The 16,771-nt window shown below is 39.9% G+C and overlaps 2 protein-coding genes across 3 annotated transcripts in view; one reads left to right on the top strand and one right to left on the bottom strand.

Annotated features, from left to right (window-relative positions):
- The window catches only part of DOCK2 (dedicator of cytokinesis 2), a 459,036-nt gene that overhangs the window by 248,678 nt on the left and 193,587 nt on the right, over positions 1 to 16,771 (bottom strand). The window lies entirely within an intron of this gene.
- The window catches only part of INSYN2B (inhibitory synaptic factor family member 2B), a 33,760-nt gene continuing 26,724 nt past the window's right edge, over positions 9,736 to 16,771 (top strand). Inside the window, exons 1-2 of the mRNA XM_061621879.1 lie at positions 9,736 to 11,130; positions 16,070 to 16,144. Coding sequence (XP_061477863.1) covers positions 9,779 to 11,130; positions 16,070 to 16,144 — 1,427 coding nt within the window. The 5' untranslated portion in view covers positions 9,736 to 9,778. The remainder of the gene's footprint in view (positions 11,131 to 16,069; positions 16,145 to 16,771) is intronic.

The following is a 16,771-nucleotide window of genomic DNA, read 5'->3' as shown; positions in this document are numbered from 1 at the left end:
TGTATATAATCTGAACATAAACTTCAAACAAAAGAAAAATGCAGGCCCCAATTCATCATCCCCCCTCATCTAGGATGCACACCTTAATGTGGTGAGGGGGTTGAGAGTGTAGAAGAAGCTGAGAGCAATGCCGTCAGGAGTCTAGACCAAGATGCTAGAATCCTAGCAGAGGCACCCAAGGCAGAATGGTCAGAGCTGAGACACCAGACTAAGAGGCATCCAAACTCAGAGGAAGGCAATGATAAACCACCTCTGAATACCTCTTACCATGAAAACCCTATGAACAGAGTATCCAAAATGCAACACAAGATAGTGCCGGAAGATGAGACCCCCAAGTCAGATGGCACTCAATGAGCTACTGGGGAAGAACAAAGAACAAGTACGAGTAGCGCTGTGACTAATGATGCCACTAGGTGAAAGCCGAATGAAAGCCCAGAGGCTGATGTACACAGATGCGAAAGGAGAGTCCAGAGTTGTATGATGTACACAATAGAAACATGGAATGTGAGAAGCATGAACCAGGGAAAGTTAGAAATTGTCAAGCAAGAAATGGAACGCATCAACATACAATACAATGCAGGAAATGAGAAATTAAGAAGAAATGGGGTTGTTTTAATTGTGAGAAGTGATGTACCAAAAGCAATTAGGAGCTACAACGCAAGGTCTGAGCAAATGATATCAATGAGTTTTAATGGGAAACCTATTAACATAACCATCATCCAAGTCCATGCTCCAACAGCAAACACAGAAGAAGAGGAATTGGAGAGATTTTATGCAGAAGTACAGGAAGAAATTGATCACACACCAAAACAAGACATGGTGATAATAATGGGGGATTGGAATGCAAAAGTAGGGAACAAAGAACTAGAAAGCGGGGAACTGGGGCTTAGGAGATAGATATGAAGCAGGAGAAAGACTTATTGAAATTCTGTGAAGGCGATGATTTGTTTCTTGAAAACACATTTTTGAGCATACAGGAATCAAATTGATTATATAATTGGTAGAAGAAGATGGGGAAGTTCCATACTTTCTGTGAAAACAAGACCAGGAGCAGACTGCGGTACACATCATGAACTGGTAATATCAAAAATCAGAGTAAAGCTAAAGAAGAAGAACAAAGCAATCATAATGCCAAAATACAATTTAAATAACATCCCAGAAGAACATAAAGATCAAATAAGGAACAGAATTGAGGCTTTAAACATAGGTGACAGAGAACCAGAAGAACTATGGGTTGAAGTCAGAGACATCAGGGGAAAATGCAAAAAGACAATACCTCTAGTTAAAAAGAAAGACCTCAATGGATGACTGAAGAAACTCTTAAAATGGTTAAAGAGAGAAGGAAAGCAAAAGCAAAAGGAGATAGAAACACGGTCAGAACCCTAAATGCAATAATACAACGACTAGTACGTAAGGACAAAGAGAACTATTACAATAGTTATTGTAGAGAAATAGAAGAGGACAACCAAATAGGCAGAGTCCTATTCCAAAAGATTAGAGAAATTAAAGGGAAATTTAAACCAAGAGTAGGGATGCTGAATAATCAACAGGGGAACACATTAACTGACTGAGATAAAATAAAAGGAAGATGAAAGCAATACACTGAAGAACTCTATAAAAGAGATGCCAGGATGACAGATTCATTCATGGAGGAACTGTATGATGAAGAACCAGAAATTTTAGAATGTGAGGTGAAAGCTGCTCTTAAAATACTTAGAAGAAACAAATCACCAGGAGCACATGGCATACCAATATAGTTGCTACAAGTTACTGAAACTGAATCTGTCCAAATTTTGACAAAACTTTGTCAACAAATATGGAAAACTAAACAATAGCCCACAGACTGGAAGTGTTCAATATACATCCCAATTCCAAAGAGAGAGGATCCCAGGGAATGCAGTAATTATCAAACTGTTTCCTTAATATCCCATGCAAGTAAAGTAATGCTCAAGATTCTACAACAAAAGCTCTTACCATAAATGGAGCAAGAAATGCCAGATGTCCAAGCTGGATTAAAAAAGCGAAGAGGTACCAGAGGTCATATAACAAACTTACGTTGGATAATGGAACGGACCAAGGAATTTCAGAAGAAAATCACCCTGTGCTTTATAGATTTCAGCAAAGCCTTTGATTGTGTAGATCATGAAAAACTATGGAATGCTATAAAAGAAATTGGAGTGCCACAGCATCTGATTGTCCTGATACAGAACGTATACTTGTGTTATTATCTTGTCCAGAGACTACTGTAACGACAGAATATGGAGAAACTGATTGGTTGCCAATCAGAAAGGGTGTGAGACGAGTGTATTTTATTATCCTATTAGTTTATTCTATATGTGGAACATATCATACGGAAAGTGGGATTGGACCAAGATGAAGGAGGTGTGAAAATTGGAGGGAGAAGTATCAATAATTTAAGATATGCAGACGATACCATACTACTAGCAGAAACCATATATGGAGTGAGAAATGCCAGACGTCCAAGCTGGATTTAGAAAGGGAAGAGGCAAACATACGTTGGATCATGGAACGGACCAAGGAATTTCAGAAGGAAATCACCCTGTGCTTTATAGATTACAGCAAAGCCTTTGACTGTGTAGATCATGAAAAACTATGGAATGCTTTAAAAGAAATGGGGGTGCCACAACATCTAATTGTCCTGATGCGCAACCTATACTCTTGACAACAGGCTACTGTAAAGACAGAATATGAAGAAACCAATTGGTTCCCATCGGAAAGGGTATGAGACAGGCATGTATTTTACTACCCTATTTATTTAATCTATACGCAGAACATATCATACGGAAAGCAGAATTGGACCAAGATGAAGGAGGTGTGAAAATTGGAGGGAGAAGTATCAATAATTTAAGATATGCAGACGATACCATACTACTAGCAGAAACCAGTAATGATTTTAAACGAATGCTGTTGAAAGTTAGAAGAAAGCCCAAAAGCAGGACTATAGCTGAACATGAAGAAGACTAAAGTAATGACAACAGAAGATTATGTAATTTTAAAGCTGACAATGAGGACATTGAACTTATCAATGATTATCAATACCTTGGCACAGTCATTAACCAAAAAGGAGACAGTCAAGAAATCAGAAGAAGGCTAGGACTGAGGAGGGCAGCTATGAGAGAACTAGAAAAAATCCTCAAATGCAAAGATGTATCACAGAACACTAAAGTCAGGATCATTCAGACCATGGTATTTCCAATCTCTATGTATGGATGTGAAAGTTGGGCAGTGAAAAAAGTGGGTAAGAGAAAAATTCTCATTTGAAATGTGGTGTTGGAGGAGAGCTTTGTGGGTACCGTGGACCGCGAAAGAGGCAAATAATTGGGCATTAGAACAAATTACACCAGAACTGTCACAAGAAGTTAAAATGATGAAAGTGAGGTTATCATACTTTGGACACATAATGAGAAGACATGATTCATTAGAAAAGATAATAATGGTGGGAAAAACAGAAGGGAGTAGAAAAAGAAGAAGGCCAAACAAGAGATGGATTGATTCCATAAAGGAAGCCACAGACATGAACTTACAAGATCTGAACAGGGTGGTTATAACAGATGCTCTTGAAGGTTGCTGATTCATAGGGTCGCCATAAGTCGAAATCGACTTGAAGGCACATAACAACAACCTCATCCCCATCTACTTCTTCTTTATTATATTTCCTCATCCAGAGACAGATGGATCTTTACGTGGTAAGAACAGAGCAACAGGTGTAAAAGTACAGCTGCTGGCAGGGCACATACATGATCAATTCTGCTTGTCTACCTTTAAATGAATCAATAAGGTCAGTGTGTGCCCAGCCAAGCAGAGGTTTTGCTAACAGCATGTCTTTGCTGAGAGAGAGAGAGAGAGAGAGAGAGAGAGAGAGAGAGTATATATATATATGTCAGGGGGAAAAAAACCCTTCAATAATATTTCATGCTATTAATAAAATAGTTCTTATTTCATTTGACACTTACTGTTAGAGACAACCCTTTGGGTTGTTTCAACACATAGTAGTGCTAAGTCACTCAATCTGACAGTGCACAGATTTCTCCTTGCGCAATGGAATCCCCTCTCCCCCCTGCATGCTCCCTAAATCTTTTTTGTGGGTTCCCCCAAACCTCCAGAGCAGATATAGGGACAACTTAGCGAGTATGCAGGGGGAAGAGAGGAGGAAAAGTGTTGTTGTGCTAGCAGTAATCCTTACACATATGGAACTATTTAGTTGAATACTGCCCATTGAACAGAATGGAATGCATGCGATTTCTGTTGGGTGCTGCCATCGGTTGATATCCTTCTGAGCATATGAAGCTACCTTAAACTGAGCCAGATCACTGGTCTCTGTCAGAACAGGTTGCTCTGATTGATAGCTCATCTCCAAAGTCCCAGACAGAACTCTTTCCTAACCATGCTACCTTAGATCCTTTTCAAAGGAAGACGCAAAGAACTGAATCCCAGACCTCATGCATGCAAAGTATGTGTTCTGCCACTCAGCTATAAGCAAATGAATGGCACGTTTTGGAGACAGAGCCTTCACATTAGTTTCCCTTTCTTTATGGAACTCCCTCCCAAGGAATGTTCCACAGTTGCATTTTAAAATGCTTGTCTAAACCGCCTGTTTCAAATGGCCCTTAATTAATGTGTTTATCAATGCTTTCATTGCGGTGGCTCTGGAATTTTCTATATATTGGCTGAACTATATTTTAACACATTCTTGGTATTTTTATGGTTTATGTTTATGTTTTATTATAGCATTTTTATGCTTCCATTTTGTTTGCTATCTTTGGAGGGCTTGGTCCAGAAAGGCAGCCTGTAAAAATATTTTTTTAAAGGATACAATAAAATGATGCTGAAAAGAAGTTTAAATAAGCATCACTGTCACTCTTGGATGTTTGGGTTAATTGTAATGGGAAAAGTGTACTGAAAAAATTGACAGAGAAGGCTTGGAAACACACCAAAAAGCTCATTTTCCCACTTAGAATGGTTAAACATATATTGTGTTGCACTTGTGGTGGTGAAGGCTCATCATGAATTGTGCACATGTGTGTCAAGCTGGGAGATAGAGAGAAGCGAGTGGAGAGAACGGATTGCTTGCACAAGTGAGACATACGGAGGTCAGAGGGACTAGTGGAGTAGTAGAGGCACATGACAGAAAGTAGAGGAAGAGAATGACATTGGCACTGTTGAGAACAGGCATCAGTGTCAGGAGTCATGAAAGGGGGAAAAGTCTTCTCCAGTCCACTGATTCAATAGCGGGGGCTGAGAATATATGTATATATAAAATAAGGGCTGCAAATCTCTACTATTATGTATTATCTTTACTTGTACAATATTATAGGATGGTTATATAGAGCAAGTCCTATGGGTTCTTAAAGACAGCCCAAAATAATCTAATAACTGAGCTACTATTTAAAAAGTCATGCTATAAAAAAAGACTGACTTAAATTAAAAGTGAAGCTATTAACATTTGTTGTTCTGTATCCCATCAAACAGTAACAAGTTCTTTCTGACCTTCCTGAACTTCTAGTAAATAAGTTGTAATAAAGTGTAAACTCTGCTGGGGTTTCTTATTCGATGTAAGTTAATGCTGGCCATTAAATTCTGTCCTAGGATGACTTACCATAATGGAGTGGATTGCAGTGGATTTCCTTCAAGAGTACTGTAAGAAAATGTTTGATAGCATTGCTCTCTTGTACTCGTCACAAGCTATCCTGAAGTTTGCTCAGGCGTTTTTGATGATGCTTAATAACCACAAAATTCTTAAGCACTTTTATATTGTGGACAGGGGGAGTTATACTCTTGCTCAAGCAGTAACTTTTTATTATTTCACCTCTGAAATGCCTTTTATCTCCTAGGAAAACTTTGACATTCTGTGTTAGCATTTTAGTGGCATAAATTTTTCAGTACTACTATCACTAGAAGCTAAAATGATGAAACTTGGGGTTATCATACTTTGGACACATAATGCAAAGACATAATTCACTAGAAAAGACAATAATGCTGGGAAAAACAGAAGGGAGTAGAAAAAGAGGAAGACCAAACAAGAGATGGATTGATTCCATAAAGGAAGCCACAGACCTGAACTTACAAGATATGAACAGGGTGGTTCATGACAGATGCTATTGGTGGTTGCAGATTCATAGGGTCACCATAAGTCATAATCAACTTGAAGGCACATCACACACACACACACACACACACACACACACACACACACACACACTGAAAAAAATAGAAAGAACAAAACATTGATCAGGGATGGGACTTTCTCCTTCTCTCTCTTTTTTTAGGAGGCGGTTTCTACCAAAATTCAAACTAGTTTTTATCATTCACCTAAATATTACGAAGGCACCTGTTGGGAGCTAGAGAAGGAAAAGGGGGGAGAAATTGATATCGTTTTAACGCTATGTAGAGTTGTCACTTTTTGTGCATGATACATGTAAATGAATTTCATATTTATGACTGCACTTGAGTTTAATTCTTAGCCCACTCGCTCTCGGGAATTGGATTTTCGACTATGATGCCACTCAAGGCACCTGGTTGGCCACTGTGAGAACAGGATGCTGGACTAGATGGGCCACTGGCCTGATCCAGCAGGCTCTTCTTATGTTCTTATGTTCTTAAGATAGAGCAGCCATAGCTGCTGCATGTTTTTCTCCCTGGTATCCCCAGTTTAAGTATAATCATGTAAGATCTCAGTATCTTGAGGTTCTCACCTTTCCCCAGCTCAGAAGGGCATTTACTGAACTTAGGTTCCAGCAGATGCCCTCTGCATATCTCGATGGGAGATACCTCAGAATTCCAGTCATAGAACGGAACTGTATTTATGGATGTAACCAGATTGAAGATATAACCCATTATCCGTTGTACTGGCCTCTGTACACGGAACCTAGGGAAAAAATCCTGTCAGATATATTTTGGATGTTCTTGGACCGAACACCTCAAGAAGTGGTAGTGGAACTTTTAGCTGATAAATACTTATATATTACATATTTGATAGCCCAATTTGCATCCGCAGCTAAGAAGTTGAGGGCCAACCCCATTAAGAGTTATGCGGTATCATAAAATTTTATCTTCAAGGTGTGAGTGTTCAGTCTTTTAATGGATCTTTATTTTAATAAGAGCTTTGTGCAAGAAGGCTTTTTTTCTGTATACATTGTTAAGGCCTTTGGCTATACAATAAAGTTTCGATTCGAGCATTCGACTGCACTTGAGCGGATTTAATAGCTTGTCTGACAGAACACATCACAAATTGCACTATGAAATAAAGAGCCAGGTGAGTAAATAATGCTGTGAAGACCTGCAGTGCAATCCTATGCATCCGCTACAATGAAGAGGCAAGGAAGGAGATTCAACCCCAACTACTACTGGTTTTCTTGTTGTAAAACAATTTTTGTTAAATTTCTGATGGTGCACTAGAATGGAATTGCACACCAAAATAAAATAATAATAATGCAGAAAGTCATCCATCCCCCCAAGTCTTAGCAACATCAGTATTTTAATGGGGAGAAAATAATGCTATCTATGCGGTGAGGAACCGTCATTCAAATCCCACTTCCAGATAACTGCAAAATACCATAATGCCTTCACTGTATTAAAGAGCCCTAACATGGAAGCATCCAGTGTCCCTACATCTGAGATTTTACATGTAAATTTTGTGCCAGTGGTGCATGTATAAAGGGAGAGGGTGTGTGTGTATAAGGGGAGGGGGAGATAAATGAATATTTTTGTTGTGGTTTTTGTATATAATGCATAAACAAACAAAAAAGCATATATACACTGTATATGTGAAGGGTGCTTTAATATGACATTACAAGATTAAATGGAAATGGAAATGGAAATGCACTGCCTTCAAGTCGATCCCGACTTATGGCGACCCTATGAATAGGGATTTCATGGTAAGCGGTATTCAGAGGGGGTTTACCATTGCCTCCCTCTGAGGCGAGTTCTCCGCAGCTGGCTAGGGCCTGCTCAGCTTGCCACAGCTGCACAAGCCAGCCCTTCCTTGTCTGCAACTGCCAGCTGGGGGGCAACTGGGCTCCTTGGGACTATGCAGCTTGTCCATGGCTGCACAAGTGGCAGGCCACGTAACCCCTGAGCCACTCACTATGGGGGTGATCTTTAGCTGGCCTTTGACACATCCCCACACAGCCACGAAGCTCACTAGATGACCTTGGGCCTAGGTGCCTCAGAGGAAGGTAATGGTACACCCCCTCTGAATACTGCTTACCATGAACACCCTATTCATAGGGTCGTCATAAGCCAGGATCGACTTGAAGGCAGTCCATCATCATCATCATCAAGACACCCAGGAGACACAAGCGGGATTTGAACTCACAGACTCTGGACTCCCAGCCATGCTGTCCTCCCCACTGTGCTATACCAGCTGTTTTACAAGATTAAGTGAAATCTTGTTAAGAGATTAAATAGGTAACAAGATTCCACAGCTGACAACTATTGGCATGTTGCACAAGTTCAAAGTCATGGTCATGATCTTATAGTTTAGGGAAGCTTTGGCCCTCCAGATGTATTGCAACTCGCTTTATCGCTGGCCATTGACCATGCTTGCTGAGGCTGATGGGAGTTGTTCAGCAACAACTGGAGGGCCAATGGTTCCTCACATCTGGTTTAGGCCCAATTTACTTGAAGGACCTCCTGCACACATTTCAACTTACCCATATCCTGAGATCAACACTAGAAGATTTGCTTAGATAGTCATGCCCACCAGTTAAGACTATCGGGTTCATGGTCACCTATAATACAGACCTCTCAGTGGTGGTGGTTGTCTCTTAGGCAGTGTGGCAGATCTCACCTCTTGCAATATTTTGAACATCTGTCTTTTTTCAGTGGATTTTAGTGGGTACTAGACTGAGGATTTTATGCTGTAGGTCCTTGGACTAAAATAGTACTTTGCTGTTCGGTTTATTAGATTAATTTGTGGAATGATTTTTCTATTTTTATCTTTTCAATTTTGCAATGATTGTAAAATAATTTTGGTACAGTGAAAATCACTTTGTGGATATTATTTTTTATTATGTTTCTATTATCTAACCCTATCCCAAAATATTCTTAACTACTGTACATAAAAAATAGAGGATGAGACAGCAGACTGGATTAAGAGCATTTATTTGACTATTCACTGGCAACTGTTTCCTTTTCCACTCCCCAGAAAACAATTCTATGCTATTCCGCAAAGACTGGTCTTCAGAGACCAAAAATATTTCTGGATCTCATCTTAATCACTCAGTTCCTCAGACATCTTTAACCTCGCAGTTCTGTGAACAAGATCAAGGAACATACTTCAATAATTTGCTTCCAGTTAATCCTGTTGGATGCTTTACTTTCATTTGGACACAACTCACTGCCTTCTGTTCAGCTATTTAAGATACGTTTCAGTGATAAAAGTAAGAAGATGGGACAAGAACAAAAACCCCTAAAGGAAAAGTCTCAATTTATTATTAAAGGATATGTTCTTCCAGCAAAACTATGCATCACGGAGGCAAATGCCCCAAACTGTTATTATGCTTGTTATTTATACTCTATGCAAATACAAACTATCTGGGGTCAGATATTTAAGTTGTAAGTTTGCTATTTAACTCATAAAATAATATTTTGATAGAGTAAAAGAGTAATAAAGAAAAACCCCAAGACCAGACATTGCTAACTAAAATATACATGACAAGACTAAACAGAATGGAAATTTGGGGTTTCACCTAATAACAATAGAATCTGTTTTCATTTGGGGGCCTCAGGCCAAATGTTGTTCAAGTGACCAAATGAAATGGGTCGCAAAGAAACACATTATCTGCATACATTAAATTGTGACTCAATGGCTCAGCAAGGCATCAAAGTGCGCCCTGTGCTGCTAAAGCGGAACAGCCTGGATTCAGTAGATTTTAGGAGGCAGCCCCACCATCGCAGGAGCAAATCTCAACAAGTCCGATTCAAAGATGATGGAACAGACAACCCACCTGTGACAGAATCGGAACTGGAGGCAGGAGCTGCTCAAGGCCCATGTGCTCTGGGTAAAACACAAACATCCCAACCATACCACCTAGTCAGTGATTCCCCCTGTTTCTCTCCATCTCACAAAGGATTACAAAATATTGCCATACAGACTTCGCCTAGCCTCAGGAAACACTTTCCGGTATTTAAAAAGAAAAGAATTACAACAAGCAAGTCCTTAACAGAAATGCCAAGGGAATCTGAATATTCCATTCAAGTCAATGGCAATCTTTCTGAACAGGACATAATCTCTTCTAGTCTTTCTTACTTAAGCATCACTCAGTGTTTAGACGATGGACCGAGAGCAGCCAATCAGCTATTTCAAAAGGTGCCTAAAGCACAAAGCAATGGGCCTGCCCATTTGGTTTCAGATAAAATTGCAATACTGGAAAAGGCAACTGTTTCTACCCAGGTCCCTGAATACACACACCTGGGTTCTGCACAAGACAATTTTTCTCTTTATGGCCCGCACACACAAATGGATTTAAGCAGCCCAGGTCATTCTTCTACAGCTATAAGACAATCCAGTGAGAACTGTTCAGTGCCTACGGGTGCAGAAAAATCTCCCCCCTGCACTAGTGGTAGCTGCAACGAAGCCAGTGTGGAGCATAATTTGTGTGAAGAAAAAAACTATACTGAGCTACTCACATTTAAGGATGACACTACTACTAAGGAAAGCATTCTGTCATCACCTCAGTTACACCACAGTTCATTATACTACTCCCTCCAAGAACATCAGCAGCCAATGCAGCAGAAAACAGACTCTGACCATATGACACTGACTAATGGTAAACAAACAACAACATCATTCACCAACAACAATGCATCACCTTCTGTTCCCTCATGTCAAGCTGTAATGGAGAACATTTCTACCAATACTGAAGTGCCACAGTATGACAACTGCTTAGAAGGCTTTCACATAAATGCCTATCTTCCGGGAGCTGAAATAAAACCACAGAACAAACAGATTAAAGAAATTAATCAAATTTACTTGGCACATAGCGAGCTGTGTGCTCTGCAAGACAGGCTCCAGTCAGTTGAGGAATCTTTGCAGTCAAACCAGGAGAAGATTAAAGTCCTTTTGAATGTAATTCAAGATATGGAAAAGGCCAGAGCCCTCAATGAAGGGTATGGTGCATTTTAGTATTTAATACTACCTTATTTATTCAAATGTTTAGACAGCACATTGCTTTCTTTTACATTTTGCTCTTGAGGTATTATCCTGTTCTCACCAAGCTCCTTCCGGAGGGGAGAGACTCCCCAGCAGAAACACAAGTGACAGCAACACAAGGGCACTATCCAGGGTCACTCCAAAGTCAGAGTCCAGAGTGTACCTCAAAACCAAGGGAGTCGGGCAATAATCCGGGTCAGAGCAGTCCGGGGTCAGAAGCCAAGCAGTCTGTAAGCAACATAGGGAAGGGGCAAAGCAAGACACAGGTCCAGGGTCCACAGGCAATTTTTAGATGGGTCAGGTACAGAGCTAGAGTATAGATGTTATTCCAGCAGCCCTTCTAGCCTAGCACTGGGGTTTTTATGCTGGAGCTGCTGGACCATTTTCCAAATCTCAGCTGACTCCCATTGATCACCTGCAGCCAGTCCTTTACTCCTAAGGAGTCATTTACTCCCAAAGAGTCCAGGCCTGTAGTCAGGCACTCCTTAGTACAGGCCAGGTCTCCATTTGGCGTTGGAGGCAACACCTCTCCCTTGGGCTCGGGGGCTGTTCACCCTCAATATCAGAGGCTGAACTTGCCCGGGTGCAGATAGCCCGGCCTGGACTTCACAAAAGCACCCTGGCCCCTCACCCTCAGATGGAGCCTGAGCCAGGAATGGGTCCAAGACAGCAGCTTCCTGGTCTTCCTCTGATGAGGACTCCCTTGGCTGGGACCTCATAGGTATACTAAAGAAACAACTGATTGCAAAATCACATTCTCTGTGATGTTCATTATTTCCCCATTATAAAACCAGAAAAATATTCTTTCAGTTGCATTTAAATCATGAAATTGACAAAAAAATTCAAAACAGTAACACTGATTGCATTCATTCTATAGACTGTTACCCTGCCTTTCAGGATATATTCCTTATATACCTTTTATCTATGTTAAAATCAAACTAGCATCAAAATTTATTGTTCCTAATGGTTTAATTCTGCTGTTGGAAGTGAGATGTTTCCTAAAGAAGCACACTAGTATTTCCTCATTTGGAAACACATATGAAAATCAACTGTTTTCAGTTGACTGAAGTTCACTTTAATAAATCAAGAAACCTCTTCTGTGGCTCAGTACATGGGAACAGCAGAGAAAGGTGGGAGGACAAAGCATGTTTGAGCTCATCACCTATTCATGTACATTCAGTTGCTTGTTGGAATAGTTCTAACATCTGAACCAAATCACTGCATCTTATGTCCTAATCTAGATAATGAGAACTACGTACAGAAGGAGGACATATATATCACTCGCTGGATTGGGAACTTTGGGTCTAAATCAAATTCAAATATGAAAACAGATGTCACCTATCCACAATGCATTAGTTTCACTCAATTGGCATACTGCAAAATCAGATGCTATTGGCAACAGAACTAAATGAAAGTCTCTTTAATACACTAGTAAATTGCAATGATTACTCCTCTGTTTCTCTTTGCTGACAACACTATCCCCTAGGTGCAAGACTAGATCTTTCTCCAAATATAGGGTTTTAACCATAATGAGATGTGTAGAGGCCCAGTCCCCATCCTGAATTTTCAGCTTTAATTTAAAACAAGCAAACAGTTTCCAGCCCAGCTTTCCCCAACCTAATGCCCTTCAGATATTGCTGGACTGTCAACTCCCATCATTTTTGACCACTGGAGTATGCAAGGTTAGGAAGGCTATTTTTGCCCTTTTACCTGAGGGAATTTTTTAAAAAATGTAGGAAGTATTCGGCCTACTTGCTCAGTAAGAAGCAGAACTATCTTCTGCCTTCCTGCATTCCAGCCAATGAGCACAAAGGCATTGCAGCGTCTTACAAGCACAAGTAACTTGTTTTAAAATTGTATAAAATGAAAAATATATAAATATTTAATACAATTGAAACAACAGAGTATCTCGAACTACCTACGTTACCTTCTGGCTGTTCTTTGGTGATCCTCTCCCTCCAGTGTACTTATGGCACCCTCACCATAAAATTTCTGGTTGTGGGCCTATTTCTATAATGCGTAGATTGAAAAGCATTGCACGTAGTTATTGCTAGTACAGAGCTAGCTGTCTACCATGTTGTCACTACAGAAGAAAATTTTTTGCCACCCAACTCCTATAAAGGTATTCAAACATCAGCTGAGCTGAACCAAGTGTTTGCAGCATATCCGATCAGTTTCATGAGTTTCCATGGAATAATTATGAATGAAAACACACACCCAGCCCATCACCAATGTAAGTGCTTATGTTCCTTTGTTATTCATGACTTTGTATGTTTCTGTGAATCATCACTGGGAAACATGTTCAGGTAATGTGCTGCTGGTTAATTATGTGCCACACAGGAGTGGACACAAGATACCTGCTTTAAATTTTAAAACCAGTGCCAAAAACAAATCACCTAAAACAACCAACAGTATGAATCCCAATATTTATCAGAGAAATGAAATACTCATAAAGTGATTCATGAGACTGAGACGAAAAATGTGTTTCAGTTCTAGTTGCACAAGTTCAGGACTGAACTTGCCAGTTCAACAACAGCCAATGAAATTCCTAGGTGGCTCTAAAACTGTTTATTTTCCCCCATGCACAGTGATGCAGTCACAATGTTAATTTCAATTTCCTGAAGGTTAAAACAAAACAAAACAAAACAATGCTGCATAAAGTAATTGCAGGAGAAAAAAACATCAATCCATAAGCTGGGAGGAAAGAAAATGTGTTCATATAAGCTCCTTTGCCACCACTGGGTTATATGATAATACTTTTTAAGAGTTAACATCGAGTCCCTTAACTATCCTTCGTGCTGTACTCAGTTCTTATGTAAAGTCTTCACATAACACCTCCTTCTAACCCTACTTAGATAGATGCAGAGGGTATGTGTGCATGATCATGCAAAACCTGTTGAAGAGTACGAAGAAAGGGTAATGGGATCATCCAAGACACACAACAATACTGTAGTTTATTCCAGGCATGGAGAACCAGTAACCCTCCAGAAGTTGCTGGACTACAACTCCCGTTGTCCTCAAATTGGCTATGGTAGCTGTGGCTCATAGGAGCTCAAGGCAAACAACATCTAGAGGGCCACAAATTCCCAGTCCGATTTATTTCCATATACAGTAGGGCCTCACTTATACGGCAGGTTAGGGACCAGGCCCCCGCCGTAAAGCGGAAATCGCTGTAAAGCAGAATCCATTGACTATAATGGGTCGCGTCGCACGAAAATGCCGCAAAAGTGCAAAATCAGCCTTAAAACGGGGAATTTCCCCTAACTGAAAGCAGCCGCATCAGCAGAATGCTGGAAATTGGAACGCCGTAAAGCGGGGCCCTACTGTATGTGTCTGAAATATAGACATAGTATTTAACTCTATGACAGATCACACTTGAGGTTTCTAGCCATTCTTCTGGACTCATTTTATCACTGTGGCGTTAGATTTGTAACGTTTACCATTTTCAAAGAACCTTTATGGTGGCACAAGAGTCACTCAGCACCAAAAAGAATGGTAAGATTAGAGCCTCAGAGAGAATTCAGGAACTCATTTTGGGCTGAACAATCCCTCACCCATAACTCAGTGCAAGCTGTCAGTGACTAATGGGTGATTTTGACCCATGGGAATGAAAATCCCACTAACAGGTTACAAATAGGCCTAAATTATTGCAGTTGTCTCTAAATCACTTCTGATAGATGACTGCCGAGCCCAGCCTTGAATGAATATTACCAGGAGCAGCAGTTGGATATTTGCTCAGGCAGGTAGCAACTGAAGAAACTGATGCTGCAAAACATGTTATTTAAAATGAAAATGTTCTACAATACAGCTATGTGGAAGACTTTAAAATCATTCTTATTTATGTTTAAAAAACAAGCACAGTAAAACAATGGGAGTATGAAGCACAAGCCTTTCAAATATGCTTCACAAGTAGCTTCTAATTAATGTGTCCATATAAACGTAGTTTCCGTTCTTGTCACATATCTTCCATTCTCCGTAATATTTCCTACTCATGTAGTGCAATAATTCTGAGCCTGGCACCACTAATTTCTGCTGCATAAGAATATATGGACAGCCATAGTCTGTCCTTAGCTGCCCTCATATACCCATGATCACAAGGTGAAATGTAAGCGTGAATGAGGCTGTATACAAGACTATTTCAGGTGAACTCATTTGCCATTGAGTGTGCACTCTTCAAGGAAGAGTAGACAATCTAAGTTGTCTGATCAGTGTACCTGTATGAAGCACATGTTAATAAATGGTTACAATTCATACCTTAAAAAAATGTAAGGTATGAAGGGGCTCACAGATACATATACAATAATTATAACAGCACTTTTCCCAGCCATTGCAGTCAAAAGCCTCAACACCATGGCTTTTGATATCCTTGTAGCATTGGTTCACAGGTACATTTCTCTATATGAGATGTATCCTGAGCATTGTGCAGGACTACTTCTGGGTAGGAGAAAGAGATTGTGTGTACCAGCCCTAGATATTTTAACTATTTTAAACATTTACAGTACAATACCATGTTTTACTCAGGAGTAAGTTTTACTGTAGTCTGTGGGGCCAACTACCAACTTCCTTCCAAGTATAGACATGTATAGGATTGTGCTGTAACTATGTGTAGGATTGCAGTCTAATTCAGACAGGTTAAAACTAACCTCCTAACCAGAGCTTGGAAAAGTTACTTTTTTAAACTACAACTCCCATCAGCCCCAGCCAGCATGGCCACTGGATTGGGCTGATGGGAGTTGTAGTTCTAAAAAGTAACTTTTCCAAGCTCTGCTCCTAACAATAGTCATTACTTAAAGAGTTACATGGGGAAGTGCCTGAAGAGTAAGTGCTGTGACCAAGGAGTTAGGTATAGAATTCCCTGTTTTATAAATAAATCATAGGAACTATTGTTTATTGCAGGCGGAACTTCTATCGCACTGGCCAAGATCTCAACAATTGCAGCACTTGCCAGAACACGGCATGTATCATTTACAGGTATCTCATATCAATTGGTAATTGCATGTATCTAGTATCAACAGGCTGCACTTAACAGTATTCAATTCACAGTTGGCATCTAGCATGACTGGGCAAATGCACAGATAGCTCACTGTCTGATTCCGGTTGCCAATATCCTATTTTTAAAATTACATTTTTACTAATATATAATTAGATACTGCAGAACTAACTTCCCTAATTGTTGATAAAGCAAGATCCATCACTTAAACTGCAGAACAGAACCAGCCCATTCACATCACACTATCTGATTTTGGAATGTTCTTTTTAGCAAAATGATTTATGTTACAGCTCCACAGAATACCTCTTGTGGTTCCCCACACTATGGTGGGTAAAACACATCAATGAATAGTGAAGACTGCTGTAGGTATGCTGCAAAGTTAAGCACTTGCCAACGTTGCAGCCACTTGCCACCTGTGTTCTACGAAATTCTTACCTTTGAATTTACAATGTCAAGCCTAAGGTAGATACTCCAAATATGTAATTATGGCAGCACCTATATCTAAATTGTTCTTAAAATGTGTTCTTAAACCTTTTTTAAAATGTGTTTAATCTTAGAAGATGTTTTGAAAGCTTTCTTTTAAAGAAGCTATTTAAAGATGTTTTGTT

This window comes from Rhineura floridana, chromosome 3 (genome assembly GCF_030035675.1).
Source record: "Rhineura floridana isolate rRhiFlo1 chromosome 3, rRhiFlo1.hap2, whole genome shotgun sequence".
Taxonomy (NCBI): Eukaryota; Metazoa; Chordata; class Lepidosauria; order Squamata; family Rhineuridae; genus Rhineura; species Rhineura floridana.
This window is presented reverse-complemented; position numbering and strand designations above follow the sequence as displayed.